Source organism: Salmo trutta, chromosome 39 (assembly GCF_901001165.1).
Source record: "Salmo trutta chromosome 39, fSalTru1.1, whole genome shotgun sequence".
Taxonomy (NCBI): Eukaryota; Metazoa; Chordata; class Actinopteri; order Salmoniformes; family Salmonidae; genus Salmo; species Salmo trutta.
In genome coordinates this window covers 22,682,968-22,702,221 of record NC_042995.1, presented here as the reverse complement: position 1 = coordinate 22,702,221, position 19,254 = coordinate 22,682,968, and the positions used below count along the sequence as shown (strand labels likewise).

At 40.8% G+C, this 19,254-nt stretch overlaps 1 protein-coding gene across 7 annotated transcripts in view; it reads left to right on the top strand.

Moving 5' to 3' along the window:
- Positions 1-206: 206 nt before the first annotated feature.
- LOC115179188 (sodium- and chloride-dependent GABA transporter 2) overlaps positions 207-19,254 on the top strand; it is a 49,721-nt gene continuing 30,673 nt past the window's right edge. The window contains exons 1-6 of one of the 7 annotated variants that reach the window (XM_029740552.1): positions 207-225; positions 4,087-4,325; positions 7,024-7,158; positions 12,198-12,338; positions 16,733-16,820; positions 17,186-17,318. In XM_029740552.1, the coding sequence (XP_029596412.1) occupies positions 4,118-4,325; positions 7,024-7,158; positions 12,198-12,338; positions 16,733-16,820; positions 17,186-17,318 (705 nt within the window). In that variant the 5' untranslated portion in view covers positions 207-225; positions 4,087-4,117. Of the gene's footprint in view, positions 226-968; positions 1,010-1,079; positions 1,352-3,708; positions 3,858-4,086; positions 4,326-7,023; positions 7,181-12,197; positions 12,339-16,732; positions 16,821-17,185; positions 17,319-19,254 lie in introns of those variants that run through there. The other 6 variants (XM_029740551.1, XM_029740550.1, XM_029740549.1 and 3 more) reach the window with 6 other exon arrangements.

The window sequence follows — 19,254 nt, the reverse complement described above, 5'->3', positions numbered from 1 at the left end:
TTTTTTTTTTTCATTTTGATTACTGGCCGAATAATTTTAACCACTAGGCTACCTGCCTCTTCCCTGTCATTTTTTGTTGTTGAAAAGTTAGGAAAACAATACCCTATACAAGTCCCTTCTTTCACGGAACAATGCCTCATTTGGATTGCGAAGAGGATCGTGAATTGCAAGTACATATTAGGGGACTTAGAGAAGACTGGAGACGAGAAGGACATTAAAGACGAGGTGGAGTCCCAGTTCCAACAGGGGTTTGATTTTATAAAATAATAACCAGTCCTTAATACAAAGCATGTATAATCTTAATTCTCAGACAATAGAACCATACCTGCAATAGTATTGTGTTCAGTTTTACCAAGAGTAGAGTGATCATAATCTACTCTTGGCATTACAGTGGCGTTAAACAGGTTCATGCTTAGTCTTGTATCTAATGGGGGTATTATTAATTGTGTGTGTGTGTGTGTTAATGTCTACAATAATAGTATCGAAACTCATTGTGTATTCACTTATGGTCCATAGAAGATCACCTGTGCTGTCTACTGCAGTACGTTTGCAAGTCAACTGTGGTTATTTTGCAGTTAGACTGCAATAATACTGTAGTCATATTCTGTTACTGTAACTTCATAACTACAAGATTTTTTCTTTTAGGGGAGAATTTAAAATGTCTGCTGTGCACCGTCATCGGGAATATAGCAGGCAAAAGGACCCCCAGCAAGACGCATTATTCCCTGTGTAACACTCATGCCTATCGCCTTGAAGGGCATTGGCCACTGTTCTTTGTGACAGAGGTCTAAGTGCTGTAGGAACCGCTACTCGTGAACGCCTTTCGGCTTCTAATGCTGCGTTCAAGTGCTAGTCGGAAACCTGAAAACTCAGACAAACCCCGACTTGTTACTGGTTGAACGCGGCACGCGTATAATTACAACCAGATAGCGAGTCGGACATTTAAGTGTTTCCTAGTTCCGAATAGCACGTGAACAAGGCAAATGTATAGGCTACTCTTCGGAATTAGGTAGGCTAAAATGACCGCGGTTGTTATACATGAACACTTGGCGAAGGGGACTTTACACCTGTCGTAATCCTTGTGAAATGCTAAATGTTGTCCACAAAAAACGCATTGTTTTTAGGCTATTTATTTGTGTGGTTTCATTTGCGCTGTGCTCTGTTGTATGGCGTATAAAAGTTTTCGCTTACCGTACCAAATGAAACCGGATTATTATAAATGTTTAACCCAGTAATTCCAAAGTTCACATATGCTCACATAACTGTTTGTGTTGCCCGTGAGGTGTGTTATAAAAGGCATGTTGTGGAGATCCGTCTCTACATTCATTGTAGGCTATCATACCAGGTACAGGTACGTTTTTTTCCCACTAACTACTTTTGCACTTGATAGGAAAGCTAAGCAAATGTCATCGTTGTGTATCGTTAATGGCCAAATGCGAACTGTTACAGATAGTGTAGCAACAGCGGCCACACTGTAGTCCAAAATCATTGCGAACTACGCCTCTAGCCTAATAGTGTAGCTACAGCGGCTACACCAGCCCAAAATCATTGCAAGCTACGCCTCTATCTAGCCCTGCGTCTTGATTGTAAAAGGATGCAAAAATAGGACCTTTGTCTTCTGACTAGGCTACTGCATATCCGTTGTAAACGGTGAAATTCCTCCTAGTGTTGATTGAACATGTGTTTTTGCTATCTCTGTCCCTCAATCTATATGGATCCTGGAAAGGTTATATCAAAGACCGTAAAAGGCAGGGGTATATAGGTGCACTTGACTGACATTACTATCTCACTAGGCACGTGTAAAACCAAAGACTGTGGTAACAACATAGTAGTCACATGACAGTTGCAGTTTGAGTAACCCAGCTGACAATAGAAAGCAACAGGAATGGTGTCTTTCCTAGGCACTAAGTCCAGGCAGTAAATAGGGGCGGCAGACAGCCGAGTGGATCGAATCCCCGAGCTGACAAGCAGTGTTGCCAACTCCACAGTAAGGAAAGTAGCTATTGGCTGTCCTAGAAGTCGCTAAATGACGTCATCGCCTAATTTGCATAATTGACTATGTGCATGTAATTGTGATGGATGCTGTAGGAGAGAGGAATAAAGTCATTGTGGGAGAGACAACACCCTAAATGTGTTTAGAACTACAAATGAACTTTCTTCTGTCGATTCTTGTTTTTTTTTTATATGTCACAATTCCAACCCTCCTCCATTATCCGGGCTTGGGACCGGCAAAAGTGACCCAAAAGAGACACTCTGGCGGAGGTACTTCGTTTTTTATAAAAAATGTTAGTTTTTTAGTTTAGTTTTTTACATTTACATCCCGCCCTGAATGTAAGCCAGGGCTGGAACAGCAAGCGGCGGCTTCCCGCATGCGCGATTCATTTGCGGTCTGGACGTGGAGGGGTGAACATCTCCTGGTCTGACTGCAGCTGGGAGGGCTGGTGCCCTTTGGGACTGTTGTGGGGCCCACGGTAGCACCCGCTGCTCGTTGAGAAGAGTAAGAACTATATGTGCTTTCACGTCAGTATCCAATAACACCAGAAAAAGTTGCTAGATTTGTCGCTAGTTGCTTTTTTGAAAACGTGTCACTAGAGGAGTCTGAATACACGCTAAATATAGCGACAAAGTCGCTAAGTTGGCAACACTGCTGACAAGGTACAAATCTGTCGTTCTGCCCCTGAACAAGGCAGTTAACCCACTGTTCCCCGGTAGGCTGTCATTGTAAATAATTATTTGTTCTTAACTGGCCTGCCTAGTTAAATGAATACTTTTTTTAAAAGTATGCCATGGTTCGTTAGACAAAGCCTATTAGAAAATGAATGGCGTTTTTGTAAGGTTTTTGGATAAATGCAGAAAATAAGGTCTGTGGTAAACACAGGTTTAGGAGATTTTATACATTTTGCTCTATGAGATTATCTTCATCAGCTAACATAACTTTTTGTGAATTTTGAAGCATTTATGTAATAAAAAAACAACGCACAAAGGCTATATAATTATTAAAGATCATGTTCTGACTGACATTTTCTCATAGAGCAAAACGTATAAGAACTTAAAGGCCTGTGTTAATATTATACTATTTGCCATTTAGCAGACGCTTTTATCAAAAAAGGGACTTAGAGTCATAGGTGCATACATTTTATGCATGGGTGGTCCCAGGAATCAAACCCACTACCCTAGCGTTACAAGCATTGTACTCTACCAACTGAGCTACAAAGGACCTCAAAACTTATTTTTGGGTTTCAGGTCCAAGGGGGGTGAGTACTTATGATGATCCACTGAACATTGAGAAAGGAAGCTGGGCTGAGTTGCTATAGGGGGTAGTAGATATTCAATCTCTGTGTGTGTCTTTTACTTTCCCCATTCATTTTGCCCATAGAAATGGCTGAATCATTTCTGCATTTTTGGACTACAAGCTGGTGAGCTCTATGGTGTGGGATGGGATAGGAGGAGGGGGGTTTAGGAATGGAGTTGCTCACGTTTACATACAAACAGACTGCAGAATTGATGCGTGGCACAGGAGCATATGTGGTGCCACTCTACGACTTGTACTTGTATTTAAATCACGATTTACAGTTAGTTGTTGACATCCCCCGAAACACCAAACACGCATATACAAACACCTTCTAGACCTTTTCTGCGTCCCAAATGGTACCTTATTTCCTACATAGTGCGCTACTTTTGAATAGGGTGCCATTTGGAACGTAGACCTTGTGTAGCCTGAGGAAGTCAGATAGCAGACACACCCGACACAGGGCTGGCCATGAGAAGGGAGGTACAGAAATGTTACGCAGGCAGGCCAACCGTCAGAGAAGCACCCTACTAAGGTTGTTGGTCACTCCATCGCAGGCGGCAGAGATGTAAGCACTCATGTAAACCCGCTCTCTCGCTCTCTCTCTCCCATTTTGTAGCCAAATTTGTATTTTTCCTTTGTTTTTCCCACTAATGGCTCCTGAATGGTCATTCATCTTCGCTGTTACAGAGATGCAAGCTCCCTGCCATCTCTCTCTCTCTCTCACTAACTCTAGCCTAATTCATATTTTTCCCATATGGCTGCCTTGTTCTCATCCATCCCCTCTCTTTCTGTAGGAGTGTGTGTGTATCTCTACCGGATCCCGTCATGTCGACCCAGCCTGCTCCGGAGCAGGGAGGTGTGTTGCTGATCAGTGCCCTGCACATGAAGAGGCTGGAGGCCGGGAAAGTGGAAGGCCTGCAGGCCCGAGGCCAGTGGGCCAGCAAGGCAGAGTTCCTGCTGGCTGTGGCGGGACAGATCATAGGCCTGGGCAACGTGTGGAGATTCCCCTACCTGTGCTACAAGAATGGAGGAGGTGAGAAAACTAAGTTTGAAGGAAAGACTCTACCACAGATGTCAGAGCTAACTGTACTTTTTTAATCATAACGTCAATGGAACAATACAGAAAGTGGGCGCCGTAAAATAACCCTAGGGTCAACCACTGTAAGAATAACATCTCACATGACTTCCAACTGTGCAGACATAACAATATGTAGGCCTTATCTTGGAACCCAGAATTAAATGTTACGGTACGAGTCTGTCACGAGACTAAAGTAGGCCTACATGTACAGTGAGTATGATAAGTATTCACCCACCTTGGATTTTTTCACATTATGTTGCGTTAAAAAGTGGGATGGAAATAGATTTAATTGTGATGTATTTTTTGCAATTGATCTACACAAAATATTCCACAATGTTAGTGAAAATAAAATTCCATTGATTTTTTTACAAATGAATACTAATTAAATAACTAAAATATAGTTGTTGCATAAGTATTCACCCTCTTTTGTTTAGGCAAGCCTAAATTAGTTCAGGAGTAGAATTTGGCTTAAGAAATCACATAATAAGTTACATGGACTCATTCTGTGTGAAATAATAGGTGTTCACATGATGTTTTTATGACTACCCGTTCCTCTGTCCCCCATATATACAACATATGTAAGGTCCCTCAGTCAAGAATTGAATTTCAAGCACAGATTGAACTACAAAGATCTGTGAGCTTTTTGAATGGTTCATCAAGAAGGGTAGTGATTGGTAGATGGGTATCAATAACAAATCAGACATTGAATATCTCTTCAAGCACGGTCAAGTTAATAATAATGCTGTGAATAATGTATGAAACCACACAGACACATCAAAGATACAGGTGTCCTTCTGAGCTGCAGGATGGGAAAGAGAGAAGAAAGAAAGAAACTGCTCAGAGATGTCACCATCAGGCCATTGGTAATTTGAAAATAGCTACGGAGTTCAATGGCAGTGATGGGAGAAAAATGAGGGTGGATCAACAACATTGTAGTAACTCCACAATAATGACCTACACTTAGAAAAAAGGTTATATCTGCAACCTTAAAAGGGTTATTCAGCTGTCCCCATTGAAGAACCCTTTTTGGTTCCAGGTAGAACCCTTTTGGGTTCAATGTTTGAACCTTTTCCATAGAGGGTTCTACATGGAACCAAAAAGGGTTCTCCTATGGGGACAGCCAAATAACCCTTTGTTTCTAAGAGTGTAAATGACAGAGTGAAAAGAACAATAACAATATATAGAATACAAGGCACTAAAGTAATACTAAAAAATACAGGGCAAAGGAATACACTTTTAAGTCTAAATACAAAGCCTTATGCTTGGGGCAAATCCAACTCAACACATCACTGAGTAGCTGCCTCCTTATTTTCAAGCATAGTGGTATGGTATCATGGTATGGCAGGTTTTTTTCTGCATAGAAAAGTCTTGGGTGGGCCGCCTAAGTGTTTTTTTTTTCGGGCCTCCTATGTCCAAATAAACAAAAATGCATTATTTTGGGAAATACTTTTCGGAATGTAAAAACGTTTTTAGTGTGAAGTTAAACGACTAAAACTAGATATAAAGTTTTTAGAAAAGATAATGGACCTATATATTTTTAAATAAGATAATCTTTGAGAACTATCAATCACCAAAATAAAAGCTAGAAAAGCAGAGAGAATCTAAAATTCAAAAAATTATGCATGCAGGTGTAGTTTTGTCATTGTTATACTGTTTCAGTCTCTCCGATAGCATAAGCAATGGCAAAATGTGTAGAATTCCATGAAATTAGCTTTAAAACTGCACATTTTCTTTTAGCCCCATGGAAAGATGTGTAGAATTGCAGAAAATTTGCTTTAGAGGGCCTCTAAAATGTTCAGTCAGTTACTGTACCATTGGCCATGGCCACACTCCCACCACGCCTACCACCTAAGCCCCATTTTGATCCAGAAGAAGCAGGGTATGTAGGGTATGTAGGGTATGCTTGACATCGGCAAAGACTGGGTCGTTTTTCAGGATAAAAAGAAATGAGAGGAAATCCTGCTTGTCTGCATTACACCAGACACAGGAAGAGGAATTCACCTTTTAGCAGGACAATAACCTACAACACAAGGCCAAATCTACACTGGGAGTTTCTTACCAAGAAGACAGTGAAAGTCTGATTGAAAATCTATGGCAAGACTTGAAAATTGATGTCTAGCCATGATCCCCCAATACCTTGACAGAGCTTGAAGGATTGGGGGCAAATATTGCACAATGACAATTAAATCCATTTTAATCCCAGTTTGGAACAATAACATGAGAGGAAATCCAAGGGGGTGAACACCCACTGTACATTGAGAAAGGAAGCTGAGTTGATATAGGGGGTAGTAGATATTCAAATTCAATCTTTGTGTGTGTCTCTCTTTCTCTGTCTGTCAGTATGTCTACTTTCTCTCTCTCTTTCTCTCTTTATCTCTTTCTCTCTCTTTCATCTCTCTCTTTCTCTTTATCTCTCTCTCTCTTTATCTCTCTCTTTCTCTCTTTATCTCTCTCTTTATCTCTCTGTCCACCCTCAGCTCTAACACACCTGATTGTGGACAACAGATTCCTATAGCTTAAAGACAACTATAGTAGTATTATCCCCATGGGGAAAAACGGTACATGCATGCATAGTTTCTGGGCTATAAATAAGAGACAAAGTCAAAGTGCTATATTGTTCATCCATCTCTCTCTCTCTCTCTCTCTCTCCCAGGTGTGTTCTTTGTGCCCTACCTGTTGTTTCTGGTTCTGTGTGGTGTTCCTCTCTTCCTGATGGAGACCTCTCTGGGTCAGTATACCAGCCTGGGAGGGGTCAGCGCCTGGAGGAGCATCTGCCCACTGTTCGGAGGTACACACGCACACCCCCCAAGGTATACATCCACGCACAAATAGGGCTGTTAGGGTGACCGTATTACCGCCACACCGGTGGTCACGAATCATGACGGCAGTCAAATTCCACGTGACATTTTAGTCACCATAATTAGGTTTCTCCAAGCTCTGATGCTGCTGATGGTCATTAGTAGCCTACCAAACTTGCTAACTGTCTGGTACTCAGCACTCTATTGTCCCTCTAATCACTCTGACAAATGTAATTTAAAATAAAATAAAATACTTCATGAGAGCCCATGAGCTCATGTTGCACAGCATTTCAATAGGCTATGAAATTGCGTGTGAAAACAGAGTGATGACCTCTATTAAAAACAGGATCCCATCATCTTTCTAATCGCTAGGCCTACTATATTTATTTCTCAACTTTCCTAATATTAAGCACATTGCTTCTCTTCACAACAGGAGTATAGCCTACCTGGCTGGCATGAAAATGAACCATGGGAAAAGCGTCCTCCATTCGCTATTTAAGTGCATAGATGACATGTATTTTTTTCCCCTGCCCCTGTTTCAAGACCGGTGCATGATAATGGTGCATTCTAAATAAAAAAACGTATATTATTTAGTATATGTAAAGACAAGATTAAATCAGGAATAGTCTGATGGTGACAATATTAGCCTATCACTTGTGAATGATATACTGTATTATCACCTGTGAATGATGCCCAGCTTGTGTGCAGTGAGGCAAGAAACTGCGCATTCCTTTTTTTTGTGACGTTTTGTTCAAATCATAGTCGCACACCTCATGTAGCCTATGCCATAGGCCTATATATTTTAATAAGGTTAGTATCACAACTAAAGTGGCCAAATAACTTCTTAAAATGTAAGCACATTAATGCGATTTACAAGGGGTGTAGAGCCTAACTGGCATACGTATGCAGCATGTGAGTTTCAAATTTGGGGAAGATCATTTTCACCATAAAAATGCACCTTTTATAATAAAAGCATTACATGCATAATCACATTTGCGGTCACTTTTGAGAATGGTGTTTTCCAGCTAATTGATTGCATGTTGGAACATTCATGCTGACATCCTGCTGCTGTGTGCGCATTGCTGCGCTTATAATGTGAAGAAATAGCCTAATAGTTTACCAACAATTTAAGCTAAACGTTCTCATCTGTTGCGTCAACCTCATTGCTTACAAAATGTTTTGCTGTTGCGTCAACCTCATTGCTTACAAAATGTTTTGCTGTTGCGTCAACCTCATTGCTTACAACTGTCCCAGGCTATGTTTGGAATATTTGTTTCTGGCACAGAATAGGAAAGGTCAACTTTTGTACTATGGGGGATAGTAGATTGACATAGGCTAGTGCTTTTGCTGTTCGTTAGGCCTACTCATCTTATTGGCTGACAAAAAGTAAATATGGACAGTTCTTCCAATATGCGCCTCGGAATTGGATTAGCCCGATGAGTCCGTCTTCACTTGTTGCCTGTGAGAAAGATCATTGGCTAATCGTAGTTACCTTTCATTGGCAATCACAGGCGGCCGGTGGCACTGTAATTGGGGAGAACTGGCTCATAGAACGAAGTAAATGGAATGGTATCGAATACATCAAACACGTGGTTTCCATGTGTTTGATAACATTCTATTCACTCCATTTCAGTCAGAAACCTTTTTAACCAAAAAACTGAAGTCGGACCCCTACTTAATGAGACTTGAATCATCCCAAATTTCATCAGGATCATTGTTTCAAAAGGCATTTTTTTATTTGTCAACACAGCTCCTTCCTGTTCACTTCCTAAGCACTGGGATGACACGCATAACAAGTCATCAATTTACTCCGCTAAGTTTGTTTCAGCGGGGGAAAAAGCACACTCAAATCTTTGCAGAAATATCCACGTGTTTTTGCAAACTTTGAATAGTCTACATCTGGCTAACCAATGAAGTAATCCACAAATGATCAGATTGCGTTACTCATTTCAAACAATCCAATGGATCTTGAAATAGTTTTCTTCCTTCGAATTTGGCTCTAGATTTTCAACGGTTGGAGCTATTACCATCCCTGAAAGCTAAGACTTTCAGGAACAAGTATGTGTCTTCTGTTTCCATCTAAGACACAAGCTGTGCAGGACTTTTTAGAAGGGAGAGTGATGAGTTTGCACAGGATAACTGAGGGAAATGAATTGATTCTCCATAAACGAGCATATATAAGATTGTTTGATGACCATCCCTGATGTTTTCCTGAACATTACAATACCTTTCTGAAGGCCTGCTTCCTTCAGACTGAAATTTGTCATTACCTGATTTAACATATCATGTGCTAGATAATATTATTGCAATAATGGCAATAAGGTCAAATTCTAACAATTCATCACATTTGTTTCTGATATCCCCAAATGTCGTAAAGTAGAGAATCAGGTAATCAAATAGGTCCATGTTAATAAATGTAAGTATTATGTATAAATTCATTTAATATCATCAATTAATACATTTTAGTTTGTGACCCCCTCCAACCCCCGTTCTCCAGTGGGTATGGCGGCTCACCAAGTGATTTTGTTTTACAGAAATTGTTCCCTCTAAAATATTAGTGACTAACACTGGTCTAAACTGTTCAACCTGGGACATGTTCATTAGGGAACACCATAGTGAAACATTTTACAACAGAAAACAAAAACAAGCATATCTTATTAAGTTCAGATATTGCCTTGTTTTCTGTTTTTGTGCCGTTCTGTCCCATTTCGTAACCTGGGTACTAGTCCGTTTGTGCCATCATGCCACTCCTTGTCATGCCAAACATGTTTGGCATGACAAGGAGTGGCATGATGGCTCAAATAGACTGGTACCCCAGCTCTGCCTGCTGAACACAACCTGGGTGTGGTACTTTCTACAGGTGTAGCCAGATGACTGGCTCCTTAGCAAAGCCACCTGGTCGACACATTGTAAACGTTGTCTATCTTGTAAACAAGCTGGTGTTACAACTCTCTGCCTCTGGATAGCTTTCCGTTTCACGTAAACATGCCTCTTCCTCCTCCTCCTCTCCCCCTCATACAGACAGCTGCTGTTCTCTGTCCGTATGGCCAACAGCTGCACAGACACACTTACGTGCTCGTACACACACATGCAGTGCGTTTGGAAAGTTTTCAGACCCCTTCCCTTTTTCCACATTTTGTTACGTTACAGCCTTATTCTAAAATGTATTAAATACAAATCCTGATCAATCTACACACAATACCTCATAATGACGAAGCGAAAACAGGTTTTTAGACATTTTTACTAATGTATTAAAAAAAAATAATAATACTTTATTTACAAAAGTATTCAGACCCTTTGCTATGAGGCTCGAAATTGAGCCCAGGTGCATCCTGTTTCCATTGATCATCCTTGAGATGTTTCTACAACTTGATTGGAGTCCACCTGTGGTAAATTTAATTGAATGGACATGATTTGGAAAGGCACACACCTGTCTATATAAGGTCCCACAGTTGTCAGTGCATGTCAGAGCAAAACCCAAGCCATGATGTCGAAGCAACTGTCCGTAGCGCTCAGAGACAGGATTGTGTCAAGGAACAGACTTCCCTGTAGCTCAGTCGGTAGTGCATGGTGTTTGCAACACCAGGGTTGTGCGTTCGATTCCCACGGGGGGCCAGCACAGGGGGAAAAAAATATAAAAAATGAAATGTATGCATTCACTACTGTAAGTCGCTCTGGATAAGAGCGTCTGCTAAATGACTAAAATGTAAATGTAAAAATGAACAGATCTGGGGAAGGGTACCAAAACATTTCTGCAGCATTGAAGGTCCCCAAGAACACCGTGGCCTTCATCATTCTTAAATGGAAGAAGTTTGGAACCACCAAGACTCTTCCTAGAGCTGGCCGCCCGGCCAAACTGAGCAATCGGGGGAGAAGGGCCTTGGTCAGGGAGGTGACCAAGAACCAGATGCTGTGCAGTGATGCTCTCCATGGCAAGTTTGTGGCGTCACACCCAAGAAGACTCAAGGCTGTAATCGCTGCCAAAGGTGCTTCAACAAAGTACTGAGTAAAGGGTCGAAATACTTATGTAAATGTAATATTTTTTTTTAATTATACATTTGCTAAAACCTGCTTTGGGGTTTTGTGTGTAGATTGAGGGGGAAAAAAACAGTTAATCAAATTTTTGAATAAGGCTGTAATGTAACAAAATGTGGAAAAAGTCATGGGGTCTGAATACTTTCCGAATGCACTGTACACGCTCACACAGACACACACAGAGCCCAGATAAGACAGCAGGCGTGGAATGTTTACAGTGAGTTGTGTGATGGCCAACAGAGCCATGTGTTAGCAGATGGACAAACACTGCTGCTGCATCTGTGTTTTGGTACATTTAGTACTAGTAGATTTTTAGACGTGTCTGTCTGTGCACGTGTGCATGCTCTTTAGTGTGTCCTAAGTTTTAAGGGTGAAATCTTATCTTAAAAGCTATGCAAATGTGTGTGCACATTTACTGTACCCTTGTTAATCCATGATTTACATGGGAGTTAAAGTTTGTTTGTCGGTGTGTCTGTTTAGCGTTTTTATCAAATGGTTAGTAACGACCACTCAAGGTGATGGGTTAAAAACCAAGCTGTGTATTGTTCACGAAATAGCACAGGAAATGCACACTAACTGTTTTATTTGAATTATAGCTGTGTATCCATGAGAATGTATCAGTATTATTTTTATTTTTTTCCCTGTGCCTGCATGTTTGTTGTCTGTGTGCCTCTGCCTGTGTTTGAGTGTGTGGGTTTTGTCTGTGCCTGTGTTTGTGTAAATGCGTGCGTGTGTGTGTTGTCTTAGTGTGTGTTTGGGTGTGTAACTAAAGTTATTCATGCAGTAAAGGTCTGACAAAGTTTTAGACACTTTTTTTTGGTACTTTTGTATCCATGAGAGTCCATGTGACTTTAAAAAAAAATGCTTTAATCCTTGATTGTAATGTTTCATTTTTGTATTTAACCTTTTATTTAACCAGGTTAGTTTCAAAGAGACCTGCACCTGGAATGTGATTTGTCGATTTAAATAAAGTATTTGGAATGTGTTTCCACAGGTCTGGGCTTTGCCAGTCAGGTGATGATCCTCCATGGGTGTGTGTATTACATTGTGGTCCTGGCCTGGGCTCTCTTCTACCTGGTCCACAGCTTCCAGTCAGAGCTGCCCTGGGCCCACTGCAACAACACCTGGAACACAGGTACACCATGTACTGATACCATTTTCACACTACTGAGTCAAACTGAGCCAAGCTGTACTTGGCTGGCCTGTTTATGCATCCAAAATATTTGCTGGAACTGTATTGGAAGTTGGGGATGTTGATGGGTTATCTTATTTTCAAAGAGGTAATATCAAATAGGCCTACATATGTCAACTACTGTCAAATATTTGAAAGCATTGGAGGTGTGCTTGATTAGGTAGGAGTTTGCATTTTTGGGACTATTCCAATGGTTCCATTGTACCAGAAAAACGAAATCAAGTGCAGCTAAATTATCCGGTCCAAGTATTTGAAAGTATTTGACCTACAGGTGCCTATGTACCTATTTGACCCAGGTCTGTGAAATATTTCACATATTTCTCTTTATCTTCCAAAGTTAGTTTACATGCATTTTTCGGCAGTTGCTATTGCAGTTTTTCCCAATTGTTAACACACGTTTGCTGAAACTAGGTAGGTACTCAAAACTCTAAACACAAAACAGTTAGCGAATTTCCCCAAAAACCACAGACATCTTGCAAAATGAAACTCATGTCAAAATCATGTACTCCCTGCTCAAAATGAAACTCTGAATACAAATGAGATGCACATCAAATGAAACTAACAACCAAGATCACACTAATATGACATATTCAAAACACTACAATCAGAAACTATTTCAGTGTAAATACTAAGATTTTGTTTATATATTGTTTGTGTGTACTCAAACAAGAAAGGAACACAAATGCAAAAATTGAAGTATTTATATTTCAACATGACTCAATACATGTCAAACAGCATACTGTAAGCACACAGTAAATATGCAAAAATACAGTAAATATACAGTTGAAGTCGGAAGTTTACATGCACCTTAGCCAAATAAATTTAAACTGAGTTTTTCACAATTCCTGACATTTAATCCGAGTAAAAATCCCCTGTCTTAGGTCAGTTAGGATCACCACTTTATTTTAAGAATGTAAAATGTCAGAATAATAGCAGAGAAGGATTTATTTCAGCTTTTATTTTTTTCATCACATTCCCAGTGGGTCAGAAGTTTGCATACACTCAATTAGTATTTGGTAGCGTTGCCTTTAAATTGTTTAACTTGGGTAAAATGTTTCAGGTAGCTTTCCACAATAAGTTGGGTGAATTTTGGCCCATTCCTCCTGACAGAGCTGGTGTAACTGAGTCATGTTTGTAGGCCTCCTTGCTCGCACACGCTTTTTCAGTTCTGCCCACAAATGTTCTATATGATTGAGGTCAGGGCTTTGTGATGGCCACTCCAATACCTTGATTTTGTTGTCCTTCAGCCATTTTGCCAGAACTTTGGAAGTATGCTTGGGGTCATTGTCCATTTGGAAGCCCCATTTGCGACCAAGCTTTAACTTCCTGACTGATGTCTTGAGATGTTGCTTCAATATATCCACACAAGTTTCCTTCCTCATGATGCCATCTATTTTGTGAAGGGCAGCAAAGCACCTCCACAAGATGATGCTGCAAGCCTCCCCCTTTTCCTCCAATCATAACGATGGTCATTATGGCCAAGCAGTTCTATTTTTGTTTCAACAGACCAGAGGACATTTCTCCAAAAAGTGCGGTCTTTGTCCCCATGTGCAGTTGCCAACCGTAGTCTGGCTTTTTTATGCCGGTTTTGGAGCAGTGGCTTCTTCCTTGCTGAGCGGCCTGTCAGGTTATGTCGACATAGGACTCGTTTTACTGTGGATATAGATACTTTTGTACCTGCTTCCTCCAGCATCTTCACAAAGTCCTTTGCTGTTGTTCTGGGATTAATTTGCACTTTTCGCACCAAAGTATATTCATGGTTCCATGGTGTTTATATTTGCGTACTATTGTTTGTAAAGATGAACATGGTACCTTCAGGCGTTTGGAAATTTCTCCCAAGGATGAACCAGACTTGTGGAGGTCAGCAAATCTTTTTCTGAGATCTTAGCTCATTTCTTTTAATTTCCCCATGACATCAAGCAAAGAAGCACTGAGTTTGAAGGTAGGCCTTGAAATACATCCACAGGTACACCTCCAATTGACTCAAATCATGTCAATTAGTCTATCAGAAGCTTCTAAAGCCATGACGTAATTTTCTGGAATTTTCCAAGCTGTTTAAAGGCACAGTCAACTTAGTGTATGTAAACTTCTGACTCACTGGAATTGTTATACAGTGAATTATAATTGAAATAATCTCTCTGTAAACAATTGTTGGAAAAATTACTTGTGTCATGCACAAAGTAGATGTCCTAACCGACTTGCCAAAACTATAGTTTGTTATCAAGAAATTTGTGGAGTGGTTGAAAAACGAGCTTTTATGACTCCAACCTACGTGTATGTAAACTTCCGACTTCAACTGTATTTTGCATATGCAAAGGCAGAAAAATAGGCCAAACTGTATGTTAGATCAATTCTACGGAATAGATAAAGAAACTGTCGAAATACAGTAAAATCAAGAAACAAATACTCCATTGCGAAAACAATCTGTCATGTCTGTTGTTTTGGTCCAGCCACAGTTTTTCATTAACATTACAGGCAATATTCTCCTTGGTCAGACAGCGGGGAAAATGTCTTCTGGCATGACGCATCCACCCCTGACAGGACTCTGCTGGAATGTCATCACAGGCCATTGCCTGGAGAAGGGCCATACGTTCATGGGGTTTGTGATCATACACCTTCCACCGCCGTGCTAAAAACAACTCCTCAATGGGGTTGAGAAATGGGGAATATGGTGGGAGATAGAGAATTGTAAACCTGGGATGGTCATGGAACCTGTTGCGGACCTGAGCAGCCCGATGGAATGTCACGTTGTCCCAAATTGAAACATGCATTTGCTGCTCAGGATCACCTGGCCCTCTCTGCTCTGGCTGAAAATGATTGTCATGTAAAGGTGTTCAGGAAATGTAGGAGATGGGCAGTGTTGTATGGTCCATGGGTGGCATGGCGGTGGAGGACCCCATTGTGGCTCATAGCTGCGCATATGGGGGAGGACCCCATTGTGGCTCATAGCTGCGCATATTGATGTACCTGCCCTGGCCAGGTACATCAATCATGGCGCGTTGACCAATGATGTTGGTCCTTCCTTTCGTCTTCGCTAAATTGAATACACCCTCATACGAGTTCCTAGGGGATGAGACTTTCATTCAACTCAATGCTTTTCTGAAATGACAGTAAATAGTGAAATTGCTGTATAGTAAAGTTCACTGGCAACATCAATGAGTTTCTAATGTTTCAAGAGTGTAATACTAGAACATTACCTACTTGCACATATCATACCGTTTATCCTTCAGTCTTTGGGAATTCCTTTCAAATGGGTCTCTGTAGATCTGCTTCATCAACGGTGTTTCTTAAGGATGGTTGGTAAGCTCACTCTGATGTTATGGAAGATGGCAGTGTTTTCAATAATCTGTTGTTGGATTTTGCAATGGCAGCCTCCTGTTCGTCTGTAAATAGACAGGTTCTACCACCACGTGGTGGTCGTCTTTCAGTTCTACAAAAACAAAATGCATACAGCACCGTAAACGCTACAGTAATAGCTACTAGTAGTACAGTATATACAAGATAAACATGTTACAAAGTAGTATAGCTCCCAATTTCATACATACAATAATACATAATACATAAAACATTTACTTTGTTTCCCCTTACAGTATGTACTGGAATCTACATTCTTTACTGTGCTTTGTTGTACTACTGTCAAGTAGTAGATAGGTCCAAGTACGTACCTATTCTCATTTTGGAACGTCCGGATGATGGATGTTACGGTAAAGATCGGGCAGCACTCTCTGCACAGCCTCTCTCAAGGTCAAGGCATGGTTGACCACATGGTCCATCAGTCGCCAGAATTTCAGAGAGAACTATCCTTGTTCTTGTCCTCCTCCATCTCTACCTCTTCCTGCCAAGTTTGCTTCCATTGTTCTCCAAACAAAGTACTCACATGTAGCCTTTTTATCCATAGCAAAAGTCTGATTGCAAAGTGAACATTTACTCAATTAGTGTTTGCACATATGAAGAGTGAACGTGATCAATTGGTAATTGAGCTTAGCTTGTTGAATAGTGTTGCTTTTCATTTGCACACAAGATTTTAGTTGTGAAGGTTGTGCAGGTAGTGAATTGTGTGTGTTTTGCCAGATGTTTGTTATAGAATTGCAATCTGAGTGTAAAGCAAAACATGTGCCAGTAGTATTGCAGATTTGGTGTATGGTTCTGCTAAATTAGTTACATGTTTGGGTTGTTGTGCCTCATGGGCCAGTTTTAGTGTGTAAACAATTGGGAAACTGTAAACCACTTTTTTTTTCTTTGGAAGAGAAAGAGGTATGGGATGTTATGGATGTTGAGTTGGGCTAAGGTGAGTTTAGTTAAGGTGATCATGTGTTGAAGTTCTGTCTGTCTTGTAGATACCTGTGTGTTGTTTGACTCTCAGAACCTAACCTCTGGGACCAGCCTACCAGAGAACTCTACCTCACCTGTCATCGAGTTCTGGGAGTGAGTCTCACCCACATTCCTTACAACACTACTGCATTTTGTTTTCTTAGAAATTAAGTAAAGGGGCATTATATGCAGCTTTGGGCTGGCATTTTAAAATGTGAGGTATTAACAATGGTGTGTCCGTGAATTGCCAAAGTACGTATTAGGGGACATAGAGAAGACTGGAGAGAAGGACATTGTAGACGAAGTAGGGTCACATTTCCAACAGGGGTTTGGTTTTAGGGGGTTCAGTTTTACCAAGAGTAGAGTGATCATAATCTACCTTTGGCATTACAGTGGCTTTAAACAGGTTCATGCTTAGTCTTGTGTCTATTGGGGGTATTATTAATTGTGTCTGTGTGTCCGTCTGTCCATCCGTCCAGGCGGGAGGTCCTGCAGCTGTCCAGTGGACCAGATGAGCTGGGGCCAGTCAGCTTGAGGCTGGCTCTGTGTCTGCTGCTAGTCTGGGTCGTCTGCTACTTCTGTGTGTGGAAGGGGGTCAAATCCACTGGCAAGGTGAGCACAAATACACATACATACAGTGGGGTCTGAAATTATTGACACGCTTGACAGAGATTAGCAAAAATGCTGTATAGAATAAATAATTGAAATACTGAGCTATATTGTATTACATTTTTTTGGGGGAAATTATATTATTTTATACTAATACAATTGCTGAGAGAGAAATTTTGTTTACCAAGTAATACATTTTTTCCTCAAAGGAAGGGGTCAAAATTGAAACCCCTGCTTTCAAAACCTTTCACTACCTCACCTGGCGAGGATAATGCCACTGGGCCTTTTTCTAAAATGTTTTATGAGAATGGAGAACACATTGGGAGGAATCTTAGACCATTCCTCCATACAGAATCTTTCCAGATCTTTGATATCCTTTTTGTGTGCTTATTGACTGCCATCTTCCATTGAAACCACAGGTTTTCAATGGTGTTCAAGTCCGGAGACCAAGGCAAAATGTAAATTTTGTGGTCAATGAACCATTTCTTTGTGGATTTTGATGTGTGCTTATATATACAGTACCAGTCAAAAGTTTGGACACACCTACTCATTTAAGGGTTTTTCTTTATTTGTACTATTTTCTACATTGTAGAATAATAGTGAAGACATCAAAACTATGAAATAACACATATGGAATCATGTAGTAACCCAAAAAGGGTTTTATTATATATTTGAGATTCTTCAAAGTAGCCACCCTTTGCCTTGATGACAGCTTTGCACACTCTTAGCATTCTCTCAACCAGCTTGACCTGGATTGCTATTCCAACAGTCTTGAAGGAGTTCCCACATATGCTGAGCACTTGTTGGCTGCTTTTCCTTCACTCTGCGGTCCAACTCATTCCTAAACATCTCAATTGGGTTGAGGTTGGGTGATTGTGCAGCACTCCATCACTCTCCCTTCTTGGTTAAATAGCCCTTACACAGCCTGGAGGTGTGTTGGGTCATTGTCCTGATGAAAAGGAATGATAGTCCTACTAAGCGTTAACCAGATGGGAAGGCATATCGCTGCAGAATGCTGTGGTAGCCATGCTGGTTAAGTGTCCCTTGAATTCAAAATAAATGAATGACAGTGTCACCAACAAAGCACCCCCACACCATCGCACCTCCTCGTCCATGCTTCACGGTGGAAACCACACATGCGGAGATCATCCGTTCAACTACTCTGTGACTCACAAAGACACAGCGGTTGGAACCAAAAATCTCAAATTTGGACTCATCAGACGAAAGGACAGATTTCCACCGGTCTAATGTCCATTGCTCGTGTTTCTTGGGCCAAGCAAGTCTCTTCTTTTTGCTGTCCTTTAGTAGTGGTTTCTTTGCAGCAATTCAACCATGAAGGCCTGACTCTGATTCACGCAGTCTCATCTGAACAGTTGATGTTAAGATGTGTCTGTTACTTGAACTCCGTGAAGCATTTATTTGGGCTGCAATCTGCAGTTAACTCTAATGAACTTATCCTCTGCAGCAGAGGTAACTCTGGGTCTTCATTTCCTTTGGCGGTCCTCATGAGAGCCAGCTTCATCATAGCGCTTGATGGTTTTTGTGACTGCACTTGAAGAAACTTTCAAAGTTCTTGAAATTTTCCGGATAGACTGACCTTCATGTCTTAAAGTAATGATGGACTGTCGCTTCTCTTTTCTTATTTGGAGCTGTTCTTGCCATAATATGGACTTGGTCTTTTACCAAATAGGGCTATCGTCTGTATACCACCCCTACCTTGTCACAACACAACTGATTGGCTCAAACGCATTAAGAAGGAAAGAAATTCCACAAATTTACTTTTAAGAAGGCACACCTGTTAATTAAAATGCATTCCAGGTGACTACCACATAAAGCTGGTTGAGAGAATGCCAAGAGTGTGCAAAGCTATAATCAAGGCAAACGGTGGCTACTTTGAAGAATCTCAAATATAAAATATATTTTGATTTGTTTAACACAT